Consider the following 23,116-nt stretch of genomic DNA (forward strand, 5'->3'; position numbering starts at 1 on the left):
TGGTAAAATACCGAAATCCCTGAGTCATAAATTATTTGAGGAAAAAACACTCAGCTTATTTCAAACCAAGTCTATATGTTCACATATCTATATCTACCTACCTACCTACTACCTATCTAATGGTGGTGCCTAGATGTCAGCATGAGATTTGTGATTTGAGTAGATTAGTGCTTAGGTCAGACAAGGCATTATCTGCATTCAACAGTGAGCATTCCATGGTTACATGACCATAAGCTCTATCGCAAACCCACAGCAGCTGCTCTGCAAACGAAGGCTGGCTATGAAGAAATCAAGGGAAACAAGATCCCCCGTGTTGCAGAGTACGTCCCTCACCACATCTGGAAAGAAATTAAACGTCATACTCTGCTGGTGGTTGGTGCATGATGTCAACCTTCACCAAGAAGAGTAGCAAGTCACATTTGGTAGACAAAGACCTCAGGCTGAGACAGTCGGGAATGATGGACCGAAGGGGAGAGGTCATCTCCCAGCAGTTGTTAATGCCATCCCCTGAGAAAAGGGAGTCAGCAACACCCTCCCCGCGGCTATTTAGAGGCTTTTCTAGAAAATATTCTCTTACATCACTGGAACCTCTCCAGGCCAAAATATATGCATTTAAACATCATCCACACTCAGGCAGAAACAATATAAATACAACCAGGAATGTTGCATAAACCAATCTGCACTCTGAATTTCTTACTTCGTATTTCTCAAAAGCTGGCTGTATGTTGGTTTCATTCCTCAACAAAAGTAAACACTTCAATTTGAAGCCTCTGTGACTACACCTTTTTAAAAAATAAACAAAATCTATCTGCTCCAGAATATATGAACTATATTTTCATTTCTTATACTTATCTATATTTTACAGACCTGTTCAGGTGATCATATCTCCTCTTGCTGTTACAGCTGGCCAATTCCTTATCAATCCACTTTTGGGGTTCTGTACTTTAGAACATTGTTGATTTTCAATAAAAAACATTGTTCTTATAATCAGAGTTATCTGCCCTTTCTACTATTAAATCCTTTGTGATTGTCCCCTTTAGAGCCTTCTTGCAAATAATCTTCCCAGATGCTCAAATAAATGCTTCAGGAACCGATAATTTAATGAATTGCTATGGATTTTACAGATAGTGCCCAGAGAAACACTTTTAAGCGTACACGTGAACTTTAGGCCAAGATATAAATATTGGGGAGAGGAAGGTGGAAAAAAGAACATGATAGGATAGTCCCAATAGTTCTGAAAACTGTGTGGCTCTTTGGCATGGCCCTGTAATAAGAAAGTTGAGTTTGGCCATAATCTCTATACAAATATGACCTTCTTTGGGCGACATAATATCAGATTCCTGTCAGGTGCTGCTTTTTCTTTACCTCAAAGTAATCACCTTTCAGTGTATTTGCTGGGCTGACCTCATAAATGGGCAAGCCCATCTCATAAGAGCCCTGACTGTCAAGGAAGCATGTAAACGAAGGCCGCTGTCCCCTGCGCAGGAGGCAGAGTTTAGAGGCAGCCCCGGGAGGCACTCCCTGCGTGCGCGGGTCGGAGGCATCCTCTGGGGGGCGCGGCCGGGCGCCGGCGGGGCGCCTCCTGCCCAACAGCGCGCCGCGCGGCCTGAGCGACACCGCTGGCGGGAGCCGGAATCCACACTTCGTCTTCCTTAGTCCTTCCGAAGCCAGTCCTGCAGGTGTCAGCAAAGGGTTCTTCCTTCGCGACTAAGGAACCTGGCCACTTGGACAAGGGCAATAAAGAAGCAGCAACGCCGGGCGCTGGGAACAGCCTGTCCCCACCGCAGGCCTCGCGGAGACCGTCACCTGGTGACTTAGGGGGCCAGAGCCTGCGGGTGGGCTGTGTCATGAGTGCGCATCATCCCTAAGACTCTGATCCGAAATGCCCGGCGGTCACCGCACGAGACGCCCGCTTCCGCACCCTGCGCCAGAAACGCCCGCGGCCGCGTGGCCAATACGCGCTGACACTATGTCCCCAACCCCGGGGACGCCTGCAGTCCTGTCCCCGCGGCACGAGGCAGGAAGAGCCAGCCCTAAGCTCTGCCGCTGAGCTGCTTTCTCCAAGTGAGCGCCCGCACCCTGCGTTTCCTTTACCCTTAGCACCAGCGCGCGGGGGGGGGGGGGGGGGGGGGGGCAGGGGGGGCGCGCTTTCCGTTACCTTGGAGACGCGGTTGGCAACCTCGCGGCCCACGGTCAGCCCCTGCACGAAGGTGCGCGCAGCGATGAAGGCGCGGGTGACCTGCACCTTGAGCTTCCGCGGGACGTCGCCGAAGGGCCGCAGCTGGTCCGTGTACTTGCTCACGCACTCCAGGTAGTCCTCGCCGAAGTGGTACTGCGGGTTGATGAGCTGGAACATGCGCTCCAGCAGCCGCGCCCAGAAGTCGTTGAGCATCTCCTCCAGGTTCACGTTGCCGCCCGTGTAGTAGCGCTTCAGCTCGGCGAACAGGTCCTGGAACACCTCCGAGTTCTGCATGTACAGCATCCCGTAGGTCCGCACGAACATATCGTTGAGGGATTTCTCCGCATTTTCCAGGAGCTCTCTGAAAAATTCTGCAGAGAAACCAAGATGACAGTCCCAACTTAGAGAGAGCTAGAAATCCCAGGGCATCCACTTCCCTTAAAAACTGCTTCTAATGGAATTTTCACAGAAAAGAGTATCTTTGGATTCAGGGATCAGTAAGCAGATAACAATATTTTAAGTGAGACTTGCCCTACATCTATAATCACAGAGTCAAAGAAAACAGAGGGACATGTGTCTTCTATTTGAAATAACATCCATGATTATCATTCTGAGTTTACGATTTACTATTCCTCCGTAGTCGCTCAATTCTTTTTTCATTTATTGTTGTATTTTAGAAAATCCTATAGCTTGACATAAAATCAAAGCAAAATATGTTGCAAAACATTGTCATTAACATAATAACAAATGCATAGTAATAAAAACATTTGCACCATCCTATTTACAAATCTGTCCCAACATTAAATTTAATTAAACTGCTTTTATTTGGAATAGTTCATAAATAGGATATTCAAATTATTGTAATAGTTGGGACACTTTGTAGTTGTTATATATAGCAATCAATTACCGGCGTTCAGAGATTCATAATGCAATTAGATTTACTTAATACCAAAGATATAATAAGCTTAATTTAGTTTGCCATAATAAATTGAAAAGTAATGAAATATTTACATTATCATTATAAATATAAACTATCATTTTAAAAAATGTGAACAAAACGTATGCAGCCTGGTGAAGAGGTTCTAAATGAAAAAGACTACCAGGAAATAAACTCTCCTATCGTGCAACAGCACTTGAGTGTTAATGGAAACTCTTAATAGGATATAAAAAAATAAGAATTAATGCCACTGAATACTGTCAGCCTCACTGGCCCTCATATTAGGCCCCCTTAAGAAAGAGTGCATGTGGTAGGACAGCTATCCATGTGCACAAATGAGCCTGGGTACAGTAAGCTGGAGCTTTATTCCACATGGAGAATGTGAGTTGGGGTGACTAAAGCAAGATAAGGCTTCTGAGTTTATAAATCCAAATTCCCAGCAAGTGAGTGACTCTTCTTTACCTCTCCTGGTTCCCTTTTCCTCCCTGAAGCTATGTCCCCTCTGGGCTAATGCACGGACAAATGAAGTCCTGGACACCTTAGGAAATCTAAGCGGAAATAATAAAACTAAAATCAAACAAAAATAACTCTTCTTTCTGGTACCCTCAGGGGATTTTTTCCTGAGACAAAGAAGGGGAAAAGCTATAAATCTCTCAGTGGATTCTATGGAAGCTACGCTTCATTTCTGCTTCCTCAGAAGTTTCCTGAAGACCTTGATCTAGCTACTTCAGTTCTGACTAATATAGGACTGAACCATTGTTTTGATATGGTGTTTATAAGAATGATGATTATTTTATATTTGTTACCAAATAAAACCAAAGCACCTAAGCTAAAAATAAATGACTCTGTTCACATGTTTACCCTTTAACTATGAAGAATATACTTTCCTGACCAAAGAAATTCTGTTGGCACAGTGGCAACAAACACCAAAGGATTATCTAAATGTCCTGGCTTATAATAAACCCTGTGTGATCTTGTCCAAGGCACCAAATATTTCTTCTCTTAATTTTTCCCACATGTAAAATCAGGCTAACTATAAGAAAAATCAGTATTGAAGCAGAAAGGGACAATTTCCTCAAATTGTCAAAGAATCAGTTAATCAAAATATTTATATGTGATAAATGTTATGCTATTTATGATTTTATGATAGCAGAAACCTTTCAGATGTTTTTATTCAGAAACACTAGTCACCTAGTTTTCTTCCAAAATAGAAACTATATTAAATTATTAATATTAATGTCAAAGCATAAAAATGTCATATTAATACTTTTCAATCTCTGAACCAAGAATAAAAATAGCTTGACTTTGTTGATATAGGAGTAGGGTGAAAGGTGTTATAGATTGTGAAAAGAAACTAGAAAAGAATGGGGGGAAAATCACTGACTTGAAAAATACTAGTATAATGAAACTAGAGAGTGGATTCTAATCATGAGTTCAGGACAGCATATTCATTTATCTTCTTTTTGGGGTCAATTATTTTGTTGGACTCAGGAATTAAAGCTTAATTTATTAAATACAGAGTACTGCCTTCAGCAATGAATAGTTAGTAATCAATAGTGTGGTCTGGATTTTCAAAGAACTAAAAAGAGAAAGAAAAAAACCCCTCTGGTTCTCATTGCTTTTCAAAGACTTAAGATATAAATGATTCTGTGTAGGGATAACATTTTTAGTTTATTTTTTCTCTGATTGAAGGTAACACTCGTTAGGCTTCTCCCCTCTTTACACAGAAGACATGAAATATGGGGCCTATGCCCACTTTGAATATGAATGGTTAAAACCAGGCTGCTCACTCACTGCCTTGTGGTTTGTTTCCTTACACCTAAATTAGTATTCATCATTAAATATAGAAACCAAGTTATCGTATTTCAATCGAGATGGCTCAAGAAGCATTTCATTAGATATCAACCTTAAATGTGTGTCTACAGGTGTGCCAGTGTCCTAAAAGTTTGCTGTTAGCTTCACTGGTCCTCAACAGTCAACTTATTATTCCTTGTTCAAAATTATTATACGGTTTAGTGATCTTATAGTCAACGTTAATATTGGTACTGAAAGACACTAATGTAACAGGCAATTATGACAGATGCGGCTACCTTAAGGGACATTGATCTCAGATCTTATGAAAGATGGGGGCTGGGAGGGAGAATCCAAGGTACTGAGGCAAAACTAATGACCTCCAAAAGTAAGCATGCTCATTTCAGTTTTAGGATGCCCATAGGCGCAGACTTCAAGCTTCTGAAGGTAGACTCTTTCAACAATATATTTTATACTTAGATGAGTATTGTTTCCCAGCAAGCCAAACAAGATGGATATTTGGAAGACAGTTATGAGACCCATTTGCTGATGAAGTATTATGCCCAAACAGCACAGAGAACAAAAATGAAGAGCAATATAAGGAAACACAACCTAGCCCTTCATTTAATCAGAGAGGGTAAAGCTCACATTGGATAAAGCCTTCAGTCAACAAAAATTCTCATCTGCAAGAAAATGTTTGAGGAAAAAAAAACTTTTTCTTTTTTTTTCTTTTTCCCAATCACAAAATATACATCAAAAGTGATTGCTTAGGGCTCAGTTACGCTTCATAGATGCACAAAGGAACTTTTTCTAGCCAGTATTAGCCTCTGGGAGGTTTTTATTCATCTACAGGGGAGATCTAGATGCAAACATCTGTTGGCTGCAGGGCACACTGACTCAAGTGGGAGAACAGTCTCCTAGATAAAACCACCACTGTTCCAAAAGCAAAAAGAAAGTTTATGCATGCAGTCTGATCACTGGGAGGTGGCTCTTAAGGGTTGAAAATCAACTCCTACGAGCCAAGAGATGGTCCAAGATATTAAAGAAAAGCTTCAAATGAAGTCTCCAAATAAATGGATCAAAATGTAAGATGCACCCAGGGCCATAGGGAGGTGAGAGCAAGGGGGCAAGAACAGACTAGATGCTCTCTAGGAATTTGCAGTCAATAAAAAATAGCAAAAGCTTTGCCCAGTCAAGCTGGAAATGTCTTGTTAATGCTGCTATAGATAAATATACACTGCAGTGGACTGGGTCTGGGGGTTGTACAGCATTCACCTAGAATTGTAGCATTTTCCTATTCTATTTCATGCTCTCCAAAATACTTCTTAGTGAAATCTCATTTAAAGCTAATGTTTCAGGATGATGGTGTAAATCCTTGTAATCACAGAGCCCAATGAGTAAAAAGCTTAGGCCATTGCACAGGGGAGGTTATATTTGTGATGACAGACAGAACTTGTCCTACCAGGGTGAAGCAGGAGTACCACATTTGCTTCCCTAAACCCATGGATTTGTGTTGAGTGTTATTTCTCTCTGAATCTCTATCATTCTACCTCGTCCCCACAAAAGTATGCTAAATTAGTTCATCCACCCAGAATCCAAGCTTTGGCTAAAAAAACCACCTGGGGGAGCTGGCATGGAGGGTAGAATGGTGCAAAAAGCTAATATCCTCTAAGGGACGTGATTCATGTACACGGTAACATTGTCCCCACCATGCCTTTTTCAAGGTTAAGTGCATAGGAGTTTCCTCCCTCATTCTGCACACAGCTGCCAGCTTTCAGGTCCATCTTTGGAGATAATTTCTTTTGTCAACAGTCTTCTTGCTTACATAATAACCTGATATGACCTCAGGAAGATATTGAGATAATGAGGAGCGCTAATGGAGGAACAAGCACAGTGCCTGTTACTCTCTTTTCTGTTAGGCTTTGAGGGTGAGAAAACAGTCTCTATATGGCCTATCTCTTCCCACGCCCAGGGGGTGAGACCTTGTGAGAAGAGATGAAGACTGGTGTTGCTCAAGGAGTCCTTGCCACGTAAAGCACCTCCCTTGGCAAGTCATAGCTTCTGTGGTATTTTACAATTGAAGGCCAGTCCTCTAAATCAGGGTCTCAGCCTCAGCACTGCTGATGTTCGATATGAAAAACCTGTGTTGTGAGGGGTGTCCTGTGCATTGTATGTTGTTACTTAGTAGCATCTCTGGCCTCTGATTACTAGATTCCAGTAGCACATCCTTCTGCCAGTAGTGATGACCAAAAATGTCTCCAGACATTTTCAAGTGACCCCTGGGGGGAATAAAATCACTCTCATTCCACCCCCTGAGAGCCACTCTTATACTGGTAAATTCCAGGGATCTAAAATAGGACATCAAAACACTCTGAGAAAATGCCAGTGCGTTTCTAGGCCTAGACAACTTCACAATTCTTTTATGAGATAAATTTGAGGAGCTTTACCTTATAAGCTGTTAAATACAAGTTATATTCCCAAGTAAGATTCTTGTGGCCAATATTATCAATATTATCATTGATGTATATGGTGCCCATCATATGGTAGGGCCATAAAAAGTGGTGAGTAGTGTGTGAATAGATGGACGGATGATCATGAGCATTCAGTGAAATACATCTGCTTCATCTGGGCTCCTCTTGGATAGTGATAATTCTGTGGGCAGACCTCAGAGGGAGAGATGCTATAAACCACATCTTAGAAAGGATATAACTGCTCTCCTGTCATCCTCCAAACTCTTCTACATTTATACTAATATAAACATTCCTATCATCCTATGCTCCAAATTCATGTGCATCTGTACATAAAATGCCTTGTGGCCTCTGTTCAAAAGCATGTTGGTTACCAAGGCTGCGCTTCCAGGCCTCACTTGCTCTGCGCACAGCCCCGGCGCGGAGGAGCCGCGCTCTGCCTGCTGCATCGCGGCCTCGCCGCTGCTGCCCCCGGGCCCTGACCTCGCAGCTCATGATCTCACCAAGCCGGCTGGACTCACGCTCAGACTTTAAGCATAATTCAAGCGGTGCCCGGCATGCTATATTTGAGTTAACTCCCAAACCAGTTTAAGTCTCACATTTTGCAGTAAAGCCTTCTATTCAACAGCTGCATTGAATAAACACAGTTTGGAACTTTGTTTTGATTTTCTTGCTGTTTTCAATAAACAAAACTATGTTGGCTTTTATTTTTTCATAATACAGGTTAAAAAATGACATAACTAAAAAGGGAAGAACTCCTTTGAATAGATATCCTACTATATTGTTTTAGTAGTTTTTCTTAAACATCAGTTGCATTTTGGTGCATAAAAGCATTTTTTTAAATTATGGGGTTGAAATTATATAAAATTATTTTCAAAATAATATTTTATCCAAAAGGGGAGAAATAAGAATCTATAATTACTGCTAGAGAATGCTGCTATAAACAAAAAGTCATTTGTGTTTGCCATTTCTTTATCTCTTAATTTATATTTTTCCTGCTCTGTGCATGTATGTGTATGTTTTCATAGGTTAAGTTTATTATATTATGATAAGCATTATGATTTACTTAGTCATTTCATCCCAGGAGTTAATAGAAACCTATATAATTCAAAATAATTTAATAGTAGTAATTTACATCTTTACTGTATAACCAAATTTCTGTCCCTTAAGGAAGTGCCCCCATGCCAACACGAACTGATTTAAAATGTAATCAATATGTCAACAGAATATCTTCATTATTTTCCTTTGTCTCTGTTACATTTTAGAAGGAAAGTAAAGATACCAGACCTTAAGTGAAGATGACAAATGGATTTGATACACAGAATGATGGTAATTTCAAGCATAACTAGAGATAGCACCGAAGAAGTGTCTGATGTTTAATGGGCATCATACACAGTGCCAGACACTATGCTATAAGACTTACATACATTTTAAGTAAATCAGATGTTTGCATATATAGTTAGCAAATGAGGAAACTGAAGCTCAGAAATGTTAAGCGAGTTTCTGTACACCACCGAACCAGCACATAACATAGAGCCCCAAACCATGACAGACAAAGGTGAATTATAAGAATGAACAGGCCCGGCAAGCGTAGCTCGGCAGTTGAGCATCGATCTATGATCCAGGAGATTGGGGTTCGATTCCCAGTCAGGGCACATGCCCAGGTTGTAGGCTCCATCCCCAGCAGGGTGTGTGCAGGAGGCAGCTGATCGATGACTCTCTCATCATTGATGTTTCTCCCTCTCTCTCCCTCTCCCTTCCTCTCTCTGAAATCAATAAAAAACATATTAAAAAAGGAAAGAAGAGAAGAGTGGGGTGACTTTGCAGTTTATCCCAAGTAAAAAAAATTCCTAGGATACTAGATAAAATCACATTTAAATATATATTGCAAAATGATATTCTAAAGTCAAATATAAGTTATTTGTAAAAATAATTTTTATGTGTGTTTATGTTTTCCACTAATGCTAATTGATGTAACTTAGACTGGAGAGCACAGTGAGATCTTTAGGGCTGGTACCTCCTTCTCCAAGGGTGGCTTCCACTAGAATAAAAGCCACAGAGCATGGGGTTATAGCAACAGGATATAGAACAGTGACCGGCACACGAAAGGGTGCTCAAAATACTTGTCTAAAAAAAGTGACTCACTTTGTGATATATGTACATTTATATTATATTGTGTATATCATTTTATAATAATATGTGTTATTATCAATGAATATACATATAACATTCACCTGCACATTGAAATGTTTGAATAAAATCAAACAAACAGAAAACCAACAATGACAAAGAAGAAAATGCCACAAAGACCCTATGTGGTACAAAATGTAAACAATGTTTAACATATAGCCCTTTAAAGAAAAAAATTGCCAGTCCCTGGCTTTAAAGGATCAAAATTCTAAGTGACATGTCTGGATGAATTTAAAAAAACATATTACACCTTTAAATTCTTGTAGGTAGGAAGACATTTAATTATTACACTGTTATCTCTAAGTAGTAGAGTAAAAGTTCCTTTCCTCCATTATTTTATCTTATACGTTAAAATTTGCTCTGCAGTCCATGCATCTGCTTATATTCCTCTGCAAGGTAACTAAAATCCAAAAGTAAATTCTTAAACCACTTAAATAATTTAGCAGATTTAGGTGACTAGTGATTTTAAAGTAGACACCTCCAAATTTTTCTAAGGTAGTGATCTAATGGCTCTCAGGAGAATTTCATAACGAGAAAATCCCACAGTAAATCTAGCATATAAAACAGACAGTATAGAAGTGGAAAAAGAAAAAAAATAATAACACCCTACTTTGGAAGAGGTTAAGGTACAAAAAACAAACAAACAAAAAAACCCAACAATTTTTATTATCATTCCTTTTTTAACTTTCTATTCATGATAATTAATGAAAATAGAAATTTAAACTAGCTTTTTAACATCTTGCAAGGCCCTACAACAAAATGCAATGCCCACCATAAATCTAGGATAATTATTTTCAGAAAGTAATAAATACATCAGCATTTAAAAAGACTGCAATACACAACTCAAAACTGCTCACTATATTAATCCAAAGGTTATTTTTATTATATTACTCCCACTGTGTGTTGGGAACTCTTATAAATTAGATCTAAATAATGGAAACATAAGAGTTCTAGGGAACTCTTTGATTTAACCAATAAATCAAAAAAACCAAGGATATACTAATGCATTATTCAGCTCTACTGGACATCACCATTTTATATTTTTCCAATGTATTTAATCTAATCAACTATACTTTTCCATGAAGAAAATTTTAATAAAAAGTCACAGTTCACCATCATGAGTGTTTATTAAAAATAACACCTTGCACCAAAGTTCTCCAATTTAATATCATTAAAGCAATGTCAGTTGAAGAGACTAAGTGCTATAGAATTTTCAGAACCAGGTGTGTAATTTAGCTGTGAAAAGGAAGTTACCTGGAAAGCAGCACCATGTAATGGTTGATACAGGGAGATTTAAAGCAATAAAGCAGTTTATAGAAACTGTTGACTTGAATTCTCATTTCTCAAGGTTAAACTTTTTGTGTACTTAGTGATCCTTCACACATTAGATTGATAAATGTTATAATTCTTTGTAGGTTATTTCTCCTGAAGATATCTTTTAAAGTAAGAAAGACTGATTAGGCCATTTATGTTCACAAGGTGGTATAGATAAACTATTAATTCTGGAAACAGTAAGCTATGTTGGAAATTTGCTGACGGTTGCTGCCAGAAGCAAACCCCCGTTCTGAGCCTGCGGATGTCTTCCAGCTCATCCTAAGCACGTGTATGAAATTCACAGCTGAGGTGCGTTCAGAGCTCACTCTCACCATCGCACAGCCCTTTAGCTTTGGCCTACTGACAACACCCTGCAGGTCTTGTCCAGGACCTGCTTCCATTTTGCTTTAATAGATGACACTACCCACAACACTGGATGCCTGGTTAACCCACTAGACACCTAAATCATAGACCATAAAAATCACCTCCAACTCTTTGCGCTCCTCCACTTAGAAAAGCTATTAAGTTTCCAAATTGGAATAGTGTATTACTCTGTTCCCAAGTCCAGCTCTTTACCCGATTAATTGCTGGTCCAAGGGGTGGAAAAACCCCTCCAGTCCCAAACCACTGAGGGTGAACTCTGGGACTGAGGGCCAGAGTTAGTTTGTAGGTGAAAAGTCAGTGACAAGGACCCGGAGCTATTTGCACAAGAGATTAAGCAGGATCCTGAGAGTGAGGAGCAGCAGCCAAATGACATTCCCTTGCTTCTTCACAGAAGTCAGTGGTTTTTGTCCTTGGCTGCCCATTAAAATAGCTCAAAAAACACACATACCTCGGTGCCCAGGCTGCACACCAGAGTAACTAAATCATAATCTCGGGGAGTGGGATCCAGGTACCAGTATATCTTCAACATCCCCATGGGATCCCAGCCAAGACGGAGGATCACTACAGCTCTTCCCTGTTCTGCAAGCGTTTCATCTTCATCCATGCAGGATGGTGGCCACACAGGCCGGGGAGGGAGAGAGAATGACGGAGGGAGGGGCCGTGCATACGTCCTGAAAGCCCTGAGTCTGTTCTTCCTCTCATCACTTTTCCTTACCTGCCTTCTCAACATAGCCAGCCGGTGCTCTGGTCTTGGCGAGAGCACTGCGTTGATGGAGGGGGTGTGGCGAGTAGCGAGCAGCCTGGCAGTGGCCCAGGGGGTAGGAGTGCTGGTCCATCGTCCTTCCTCTTTCATCTCTTTGTTCCTTGGCCACCACCTAACACTCTCCCGCCACCCTCTGCCTTCAGTGATCACAGGGAAATGGGCTCTTCCCAGGGAGGGGAGGTGCGGAACGGGAAGCAGGATGAATTGGCTCTGATGATGCCCAGCTGGTTGATGCCCACGCGAGGGAATGCCAGCCACAGTCTAACCAAGGCACCATTTAAACACACGGCACAGAGAACGGGGGAAGAAGTTAAGTGTGTTGGAACAAGGCAGAGTTATACAAGCACATTAAATAAAAAAAGTTTTAATGAAAGTATTTTATGTTAATTTAATGCTAAACATTGCTATATCCTTTCCCACCCGTCAAAAACCTGCCATGCTGCCTGGCTGGGCCTGGCTCAGGAGTTAGGCATCGACCTGGGATCCAGGAAATCCTGGTTCGATTCCCGGTCAGGGCACATGCCCGGTTGTGGGCTCGATCCTCAGTCAGGGCGTGCAGGAGGCAGCCGACCAATGACTCTCTCACCATTGATGTTTCTCTCTCTCTCTCTCTCCCTCTCCATTCCTCTCTCTGAAATCAATAAAAATATATTTAAAAAAAAAAACCCTTCAATACTGAAAACATGTTTGAAGTCTTGGTTAAATTTACTTTGTTCAACAGCTATCTAAACGAAAGCGGAAATCCACACAAAGTATGAGTTTTAAAAAAATTAATTGAATAATAACACAATCATGTGTTTGGCTATCTCTCACTTTTGCTTGGGAATTGTTTTTAACTACCTACATTTTGTAAAAGAAGAATTTTAACTTCTTTGATACCTGTTACTGAAGTCTTTTTTTAAAAAGTGGAGTGCAATATGCTTCAGTAGGGAAAAAACAACCACCACTAATAAAAGGAAATAGTTCAACTGCAATGATAAGGTAAAAATTTTGTGTAAACAATATTCCTCTATTTCTGATAGAAAAAAAAAAATTAAAAATCCCCAAAGAAAGGCATATCTATATTGTAAAATGTTATAGTTATGATCATTTTAAAAGAATATTTAAAAGCTAAGAGTGAACATAAATGATGAGCTAGTTATCATTCCAATGGCTTCTCACATGTTAACTAATTTAATCTTGTCCTTAACCCTATAAAGTAAGTACCATTATCATCTGAATTTTACATTTGGGGAAACAGGAACAGAAAAGTTAGTAACTTCCAAGATACCTAGCTAACAGGCGGTAGGGGTAGGATTACAAACCTAGGCAGTCTGGCTTCAGGTACAGTGTCTACAGGTGCAAACCCAGGTCTATGAGGATGAAAGCTTATACAGTTTGGAGTACTCTCTTTAGAAAATATAATACAAAATTCCAAATACGAAATTAGATATAGGGCCTTGGAAAAGGTCTATTCAGGTCTTGAAACAAACTTTGTCAGGTTCACAGGAAGTCTACCTTTAATGTAAAAGTACAGAAAATGCTAAGATAGAAAATAGATACAAAAGTATATATCCAGTAAAATCCCAATTTTGTAAAAAAAATATAAACAAACTGAAAAAAATATATATATACACATACACACACATACAAAAACAGTTTAAAATGGGGAGAAAGGTATGATTTGTTTATATTTCCTTCTCTGTACATTAATTTTCCAAAGTTTTTACAATGACTATAAATTACTTTCACAGTTGGAAAAACCATTAAATATTATTTAAATTTAAAAGGATCTGATGAACATAAAAGTGCTGCTTAATTTTATAGGAAAATACTTATTATGAAACTATTTTATCTAAACTATCTGTGTCCATGGGTTATGCTTATAAACATATAAGTTCTTTAATCTCTAGAAAGTATTATGCTAAGTGAAATAAGCCAGTCAGAGAAAGACAAGTACCACATGATCTCACTCATATGTGGAATCTAATGAACAAAATAAACTGATGAACAAAATGGATCCAGAGACATAGAAGCATGGAACAGACTGAGGGATCTCAGAGGGAAGGTGGGGAGTGGGGTGGGCTAGGAGAGATTACTCAAAGAGATTAATTAAAGTCAGTTTAACTACAAGTTTTTGGTGAGGATTTGATAAACATTAGCACAGGATAATAAACTGTGTAATCCTAAGAATGTTTCTACAAGCATTTTAAAACAACCAAAAAAGAGAACAAAGTCAAGGCCCCTTTCAATCACTTTCACCACTGGCTTCAGTGAGTTGGGCAGGACTTAGAGATGGCACAGTCTCCCCAAGTCACGCCTTAGAAATCATTTTGTTCCTTGAATCTATCAAAGGGATATGAACATCAGTCACACTTGGCAGCATAGATGTCTCCATTCAAAGATAATTATGTACTTCAGATGAATACACAATAGATATCCTTCTATAAGTATATAATGAGATGTACAGTATTATTGAGTAAGACAAATGCAAATGAATTAATTTAATGTTGATCTAAATTTACTTAACACTTATTAAACTGGCTTTGGCAGTCAATTACAAGATTCTTAAAAAGAAATTTATTTTATTAATCTCATGCTGTACGATGGCTATTTTACTTTCATAGCCTCAATCATTTGGAATGCAAGAAACAAAAACAATCATTTTCACCATTTTATAAAGTGTCATTTATTGAATGCCAACATCTTGTAGGAAATTATACAATGCTGAAAGCATGCACCTTACTCATCATAATGTTAAAATCAAATTAAATCGTATATAAGGGACATGCTTATTTTGATTCATGGGTATATTTTAAGTTTACAAATAACTTTCAAATTATTTCTATTTCATCTTCTGAATTATACAGGTCATATGTAAAGGTCTCAAAAGAGACATTCAGTTGAGTATTTCTTTTAAAAAAAAATTAATCATATCGCAGGCTTATTGTTTTACACTTTACTGGATGTTTTACGATATTTGCTCATTGTTAGCCATGTTATATAGTGATATGATATCATTCTTATTTTTACTCTGTTGTGTGTCATAAAACCTTTCCCAAAACAATCAGCAATGATTTTCTGGCAATCTCTACCAAGGGTAATAGTAAAGCAGCTCTGCTTTTGGAGAACTTATTTAAAAGGCTCTGCACAGCTTCCCCCAAATAGGTGTCCTTTGTTTTTTGTTTCATTTATTCTAAATACTCTGACCTAGGACTATGTGGCTTATGCTGTAAATGTGACTCCCTCCATGCCCCTCCCCTTTGAACCGCTGATGGTAATGAATCTTCTTGCAGCTCCAACTGCTGCATTCAGTTATCATCAAGAGCAGACATCAGCCAGCACTCTAATCTTCCTCTGATGGATAGAATACTAACCTTTCACAAGATTAGAGACACAGGGTGCTCTGGAGATAATAAAATTCAAATAGGTTTATTTCAAAGGGCAACCCAATCTCGCCTTTGTTCATGGGTCACTTGGCAGACCATTTGCCAATGTAGCTTTTGTGTTTTTTCCAAGCCAGTTTCTGGTTCAGCTTGCCAAAGGTGTCAAATTATGTGGGCCCTGAAAGCCGGTTCCAAAGGAGAAACAGGAAAGGTTGAGAATAACATTATTTTAGTACACGTGATAGAAACTCTATGGGCCACTGATTCTAATTCTGTTTAAATTATACCTAATGTACTCAAAAGGTAAATCGAGGCTGACGAGGTTGACAGTACCGATGACTTAGTACAACTACCAGGATTGTAATCTTTAAGTGTAATGTCCAAAAGGTTATTTAGAGATTTCCATTTCAAATAAATGTGTAAGAGAAATCGAAATCAAGAGTTAAAACTTATGGGGCTTTTTGAACATTATATAGGCATCTGCTTAACATTTTCCTAGAAATAAAAGTCAGAGAATAGTAATCAGTGAAATAAATCAAGAGTAAGTACTATATACACGTGAAAAAAAGGACCAGGTCTAAAATCTATTCCTAGAAGAGCGACGAGTAATCCGTACAAAAGGCTTCATGTATTTCTCCTGTCCTCTGTCTTCTCATTATTTAAAAGTATCTTTGGCACATAGAAGCCTATAGTTACCTCCTAATAAGAAAATGAGAAAGAAAAACCAAAAGCAGTTTCATGTTAAGAATTCTCCTAAAATGTGTTACTCACATGTGGGATACCATTAGAACACTACTATGGAAGGGAAAATATTCAGAGTTAAAGAACAGTAATAACTATATACTATTTACATGATACTGATAATACATACCTCATCATCACATTCATAATTAATTTTAAGTTTTAAACAATTATATGTTTTGCAATTTTTAAACAATTACATGTTTTGCAAGTATGAAAGTTTTGTTCACTTTTTTAAAAAAAGCTTTACAGCAAAATTTTTACAAAGTGAGAAAGTTAAATTTACATATATAATATATATTTAAATCATTAAAAGTTCTTAAAAATCTAAATATTATTTCATTAAAAATAACTTTATGGTTACTAATTTTTGTTCATTTTTAATATCATAGCAAAATTATGTTTCTCAAGATACTTTAAATTCAATCATGATTGATTATCCTTACTGTATTTTACAAATTAAGTAAGGGTTTTGAAATGAAACAATTATAATCAATTACATATTTTAAATGAGATATTTAGCGGGACTGTTTTGCTCTTTCATTTCAATGATGCAGCTGAAAAACATTTTGAAAAATTCTTATTAAATTAAATTTGAGACTACATTCTCCACAGATGCGATGCAAAATTAGAGAATGTTAATTAGATTATCTTGATTAGATTTTTAAAGAGATGTTTACTTTTAAAAACTCTTCGAACAGTCATTATTTTCCCCCCACTTTGTTGGTAATATTAAGCTGGTGAGGTTAAAATTATCTTCAACTGAGGCACAGGAACTACTGGGCTACAGTCTACCTTCTCTGTGCAGGGGAAATGCAAGCAAAGGGCAGTGCGGGGTGTCATGTGAAGCGGTCCTAGGGCAGAGGGACGTGGGTGTCCGAAGCATAGCCTTTGCATTACACTGGACCTATGTCATGACAGAATTGGAAAGGAACATCACTGACAGTTACTGGCAAACAGGATTCTCTCGGTTTTACGGGAAGTTGAGCTGTAGGCATGTGCCAGCTACTCCTAGTGTCTCATCTGTGAAATGGAAATTATAATCGACCTTCCCAGAGGCTGTTGGGAAGATTACATGATACACGCAAAGTAATTATGAGAGTGCCTGGCATATAATAAGCACTATGTAATTGTCAGCTATTATTAGTTCTTTCCCAAGAATAAAAACACTTGCTAATAATAGCCATGGTCATTATTACCATTTAAAATCTATCTTGGCATATAAGAGACAAACATTTTTCTCATCATACTGGCCCAATGAGGTCTTATGAAGTATTTTTTACTGAAAATGGCAAAAAAATATATTTGGTGACAAAAATAGATGAATTATATTAGTTGTGTGGCATGGCATCCCTGGTCAAAAAAAAAGAATGTAATAAAAAAAATAAACATAGTCCTATCAAAATTGTATATCCCTTAATCCCTTTTGAGTTCGTAACTACTCTTCCTCAATACTTCAGCTTATGTACGGTTTTATTGTTTTATCTCATTGTTTATGGTCTTTCAGTGACTGAGCCCTAAAAGTAACACCCCTTGACTAAATGTATAAGAAGACTATGCTTTCTGAGTAATCAGATGACATTGTTGATATATGTTGGTGCCAAGTTCTGCTCAGATGCATCTGAAAACTTGCAAAACAAAGTGGTTTGGGGCAGTATAAGAGGTAGGGTGAGTAGTTGATACTAATGTAAACAGAGAAGCCTTATTTTTACATTTTGCATTTATGAGACTTAGTGGTGTGTTTTTTTCTTTGATTTTATATATATATATGCATTAATTACTCAGTAATTCCTTCCAGGTTAACTTCAATCACATTTCTACTTTGTTAAACTCACTTTGGATTCTCAATCTTCTCCTTAGAGATTCTGGCAAAGATACTACAATAAAACTCACTTTGCTGCAGGTCTCTAAATATGTTCTATAGTCTCTCATGAAATCATGTGCAAAAGAAAATCAGATACACAATTAAATCTGTGGGAAACTTCTAAATAACCATAAAAGTGTCCTTATACTATTTACTGACGGAACCTTAGAGCATTTTCCCAACCAGTTCAATATCTACCTGATTATTCCACCCAAGTCATTTTTTTTTTTGCAAGTTTTCAATGATCATTCCACATGAAATAGCATTGATTATTGTGAAAAGGTCAAACTGGGCTGTAATCAGCTAGTCTTCTAGTCTATAGGATCAGTCACTTTGTCAAAGAGGGAAATTAGTTTTGTTTGGCAGGGCTTATTTTTGAGCAGTCCGTGTACCTGCCGCTTTGTTACACTCCGGGTGCTTGCAAATTGATTGCAGAATAAATTGTTCCTGACTCTTTTCAAGAATGGACTTTAACCTTACAAGTGATTAATTCCCAGATATTTACTTCATTTTCCTTCTTTATAATCATCTGCTGTGATTGCCCTGCCCCTACTTTTCTGGATCTGTGCCAGCCCGCCATAAATCTGCAAGTTTAATTTAAACAAATACAAGGTAATTTTATGTTGCATTTGATATGGCACTAAATGATACACATTTGTTGACTTCAAAGTCTAATACATAAATCTTCACTGCACATGAAAAGAGGAGGAATTTCTTCGGAATTGGTTTGAATATAAAACCATGCAGTCAAGTTCAGATCTCCAAAAACAAATATAGCGTTAAACAAACTGATTATAAACCCTTCTTACCCTAAGTTTATAAGCAGGAAAATATACATATGTGCCTAAATAAGATGAATAAAAACTTGAAGCAAACCTGCCCTACTGTTATATATCCTGCTGTGTTACTGTTCAGATCCAAGCATCAACTAATGTCCTCTCCAAGTGCTAAATACTTCACAGCACTTCACACTGCACACTTGACTTTGGGCTTTGGGCATTCATATTGAACTTTGATTTCAAGAGGTTGAGTGAGGTTTGTTACATTTCTTTTATGCCCTTTTTTGTGGTTTAATTATAAGTCATCCCCTGAAAGTCCGCACAATAACAACTTATCAACAAGTTTTAGCTCTCCCAGGAGGAAATGTTATCTCTCATTATCTGAATTTCAAAGCCCATTGTAATGCCATGGACCTCCTCAGAAACACAATAGTCACATTCAAACACCATCTCCACCCTCACACTGAAGCCATTCCAAGTCAGTTTCAAGTTATCACAGGCTTGAACCTCTGTTACACCATGTGGGTCAGTGTGGAAATACAAGGCAACCTACAACAAAAGATTTGAAAGGGGTCTCCATTTAATGAGAAAGGTGGTCAGATGGGAATGTAGTGAAACTACTTCAATGTAGCATTTAGGAGCTTAGTCCTAAGTTGTTTTTAGCAAAAAACAAGCAAAAAAAGTTATTTTCCTTAGTTAAGACAAAGATAGACTTGTCCTGTGAGTGCCAGCTGATTAAAACAATAGTAAGCCCCTAGACTGAGGTGATAAGCTCAGGGAGGGAGGCTGTGGGTGGGTGGTTGTGTGGGAAAAGCCAGGAGTCTGGCCCAAAGGAAGAGATTTAAAGTAAATGAAGAGAAGGGGATATAAGTAACCATTAAGCAATTCCTTTTTTCCACCCTAGAGACTTAGTGAGACCTGAAGCTCCTCTAAGACCAAAGTGCCAAGTGGGCCACTAAGATAGGGAGGGGGGCGTTATCGCTGCTCAGCTAACTGCAGTGTCCACGGGACAGTAACGATCGGGAGGAAGAAACTCCAGTAAGCTACCTGGAGAGTGTTCAGCACAGTGAACTCGAAAGAAACAGAATCCGAGGGACTCCACAGAGGCAGGTGGCAGCAGAGGCGGCTGTAAGTCACCTCTTGCACAGGGCTTATAAAACAGCATCAAAGGCGGCAGAGCTGGGAAGGAGTGGTGAAGTGAGTGGTAAAGGTACAGATGTGCGAATACCCTGCCAGGAGCAACTAGGCAGGCCTTGATGGAGTCAATAAAGGGGTCTTCAAAGGTGCGCTGTGACTGGGGATCTTGCTTGAGAATTAGAAATATCAATACCAATGTATTTTGAATTGTGCCCCAAAGTTGGTGAGAGCCAAAGATATCCTCATTTTACACCACACCCTCTAATATTGTAGGGTTTTTAAAGAGAGCCTTTAATAATGCAAACTGAGTTTAAGAAAGTCTTGATTGAAACGCAGAAAATTAACCCGTTAATCACATCTTACAAATTTATTTTCTTCTTCATTTCCAATATTAGACATAGAAATGTAACTGGTTGCTGATTCTGGGAACTATATATTTTTTGCAGGACAAGAAAGGTGACTTAGCTGAGAATCTAATATATTTAGTTCTAAGAAGTGGGAGGGAGAGAGGAAACAAGGCGGGGCTTAGGTAACAGCTGCACCCGCCGCCTCCTACAACCACATCAAAATTACAACTGAAATACGGAACCACCATCACTCAGAACCTCCTAAAATCTGGCTGAACAGAAGCCCCACAAACAGGGAACTGAAGGAGCACCGAGACCAGGAGGAGGGGCGGAGACGCGGGCGGATGGGGGCTGAATTAGAGAATAGCCAGGGGCCCACACCCGGTGCCGCGGTTTAAACCTGGGAGGGAATCTCGGCAGTGGGGGTTTCCTGGAGGAATTAGGGGTCCCAGCCCTACAGCAGGCCCCCAGCCCAGGGCCCCAGGGCCGGGAAGAGACGTCCCCACAACTCCGGGCTGTGAAACCAGCGGGGACTGTCCCTGAGGGTCGCGGAGGCTGCGGGAGTCCCAGCAGCTCCTCCTAAAAGGCCCGGCACGGACTCACTCGGACGCTCCCTCTGAGCCCAGCGCCGGGCAGCAGCCTGAAAGGACCTGGGACACTCGGGGGGGAACTAACCTGCCTGAGATCCGGGCGAGAGGTGGAGGGGCGGCTTCCTCCCAGGCAGAAGGGCTGGCGGAGGCCATGGCTCCTGTGGCGAGTCCTCCCGCACACAGCCGGCAGGCAGGCGCCATATTTGAATCGCCAGCACCTGACTCACACCTTTGGTCGTGCCCCTCCCCATCCGCAAGCTCATCCAGGCAATTTCCAGGGGCTTTTCTGTGCAAGTGGCCTCTAGAGCCTCATGCTTAGGACTTTTCTAAAATCTCTCAAACAAACAGTAGCAGCGGGCCCCATACGGCTTGACAAGTTGCCCCAGGCCTGGCATTAGCAGCAGCCTGCATTGGCCCATAGCTTGGCCTCTCCTGGACACCTCCAAGCCCAGCACAAGTAGCAGCCAACTATGGTTTGCTGTGTAGATCATGCTGGGTGGCCCTGGGCAAGGCACTGGCACAGGCTGACTTTGCACCTCCTGGAAGGCCCAGAGACAGTGCACCTGGTGGGCAGAGTTGACCATGCTGGATTATAACACTACCGCATCCACGAGTGAAACACTCAAGGGGTGCACTTGGCGAACACCTAGGCTCCACTGAAGTAAATCCTGCTACATTGGGGTGTCTCCAGCACAGCAGCTCTTTGGCTGTAGTTGCAGCTGGTCCTCACAGCCTATTGGCCTGGAGGTCAATTCCTCCCAGTTATACCAATAGCAACCAAGACTCAACTGCAACAGGACAGTACACACAGCCCATATAGGGGAGCACCTAGAAGGCCCAGCTCAGGTGACTGGGGAGGCTGAGCCACTGGACCCTACAGGACACCCACTACACAAAGACACTCTACAAATTCCAGGAGATATAGCAGCTCTACCTAATACATAGAAACAAACACCTGGAAGCAGCCAAAATGTGGAGGCAAAGAAACATGTCACAAAGGAAAGAACAGAAGAAATCTCTAGAAGAGGAACTAAATGAAATAGATCCAAGCAAGCTAACAGATACAGAGATCAGAATTTTGTTTATAAGGACGCTTAACCATATTAGTAAGGGTATTATGAAAACGACTGAGAGCATCAACGATATAATAAAGTACCAATTTGAAATGAAGGCTACACGAACTGAAATGAAGAATAATTTACAGGGAATCAACAGTAGAGTAGAGGACACTGAGAATCAAATCAGCAATTTGGAACATGAGGAAATAAAAAACACCCAACCAGAAGAGCAAAAAGAAAAAAGAATCCAGAAATATGAAGATAGTATAAGGAGCCTCTGGGACAACTTCAAGAGGACCAACATTCGTACTACTGGGGTACCAGAAGGAGAAGAAAGAGAGCAAGAAATTGAAAACCTATTTGAAAAAAGAATTACAGAAAACTTCCCCTACCTGGGGAAAGAAATCGACTTACAAGTCCAGGAAGCACAGTCAGTCTCAAACAAGAAGAACCCAAAGAGGCCCACAGCAAGACACATCATAATTAAAATGCCAAAGGTTAAAGACAAAGAGAAAATCTTAAAAGCAGCAAGAGAAAAGTAGTTAGTTACCTACAAGGGAGCATCCATACGACTGTCAGCTGATTTCTCAACAGAAACTTTGCAGGGCAGGAGGGAGTGGCAAAAAATATTCAAAGTGATGAAAAACGTGGAACTACAACCAAGATTGCTCTACCCAGCAAACCTATCATTTAGAATGAAGGTCAGATAAAGAGCTTCACAGATAAGAAAAACCTAAAGGAGTTCGTCACCACCAGACCAGCACTATAGGAAATGTTGAAGGGTCTTCTTTAAGAAGAAGCTAATGAACCAGAGAATCTGATGAACTAAATAGATCCAGAGACATTGATGCATGCAACAGATGATCATATTTCAGAGGAAAGAGGGAGGGTGGGGGAGGGTGGAAAGAGATTAACCAAAGGAGTTATATGCACATATGCATAACCCATGGACACAGTCAATAACGGGTTGAAGGCCTGAGGAGGGGGTGGGAGCGAAGTGGAGGGGGTCAATTGGGGGGAAAAATGGGACACCTGTAATACTCTCAACAATAAAGATAAATTAAAAAAAAAAAAAAAGCGGGAGGGAGTGATGGAAGATATCTGCAGGGTAGTCAGAGAGTGATAATTTTTCAAAGTTACAGGACACATAGTAAACCTATATAACCCATTTTTCCGTTTAAAATGGGTTAATTTCTGCTTTCTTAATTT

At 39.8% G+C, this 23,116-nt stretch overlaps 1 protein-coding gene across 1 annotated transcript in view; it reads right to left on the minus strand.

The window, feature by feature from the left end:
• GPC6 (glypican 6) overlaps positions 1-23,116 on the minus strand; it is a 1,010,768-nt gene that overhangs the window by 516,264 nt on the left and 471,388 nt on the right. The window contains exon 3 of the mRNA XM_016224122.2: positions 2,159-2,550. Coding sequence (XP_016079608.1) covers positions 2,159-2,550 — 392 coding nt within the window. The remainder of the gene's footprint in view (positions 1-2,158; positions 2,551-23,116) is intronic.

This window comes from Miniopterus natalensis, chromosome 2, assembly GCF_054644295.1.
Source record: "Miniopterus natalensis isolate mMinNat1 chromosome 2, mMinNat1.hap1, whole genome shotgun sequence".
NCBI lineage: Eukaryota > Metazoa > Chordata > Mammalia > Chiroptera > Miniopteridae > Miniopterus > Miniopterus natalensis.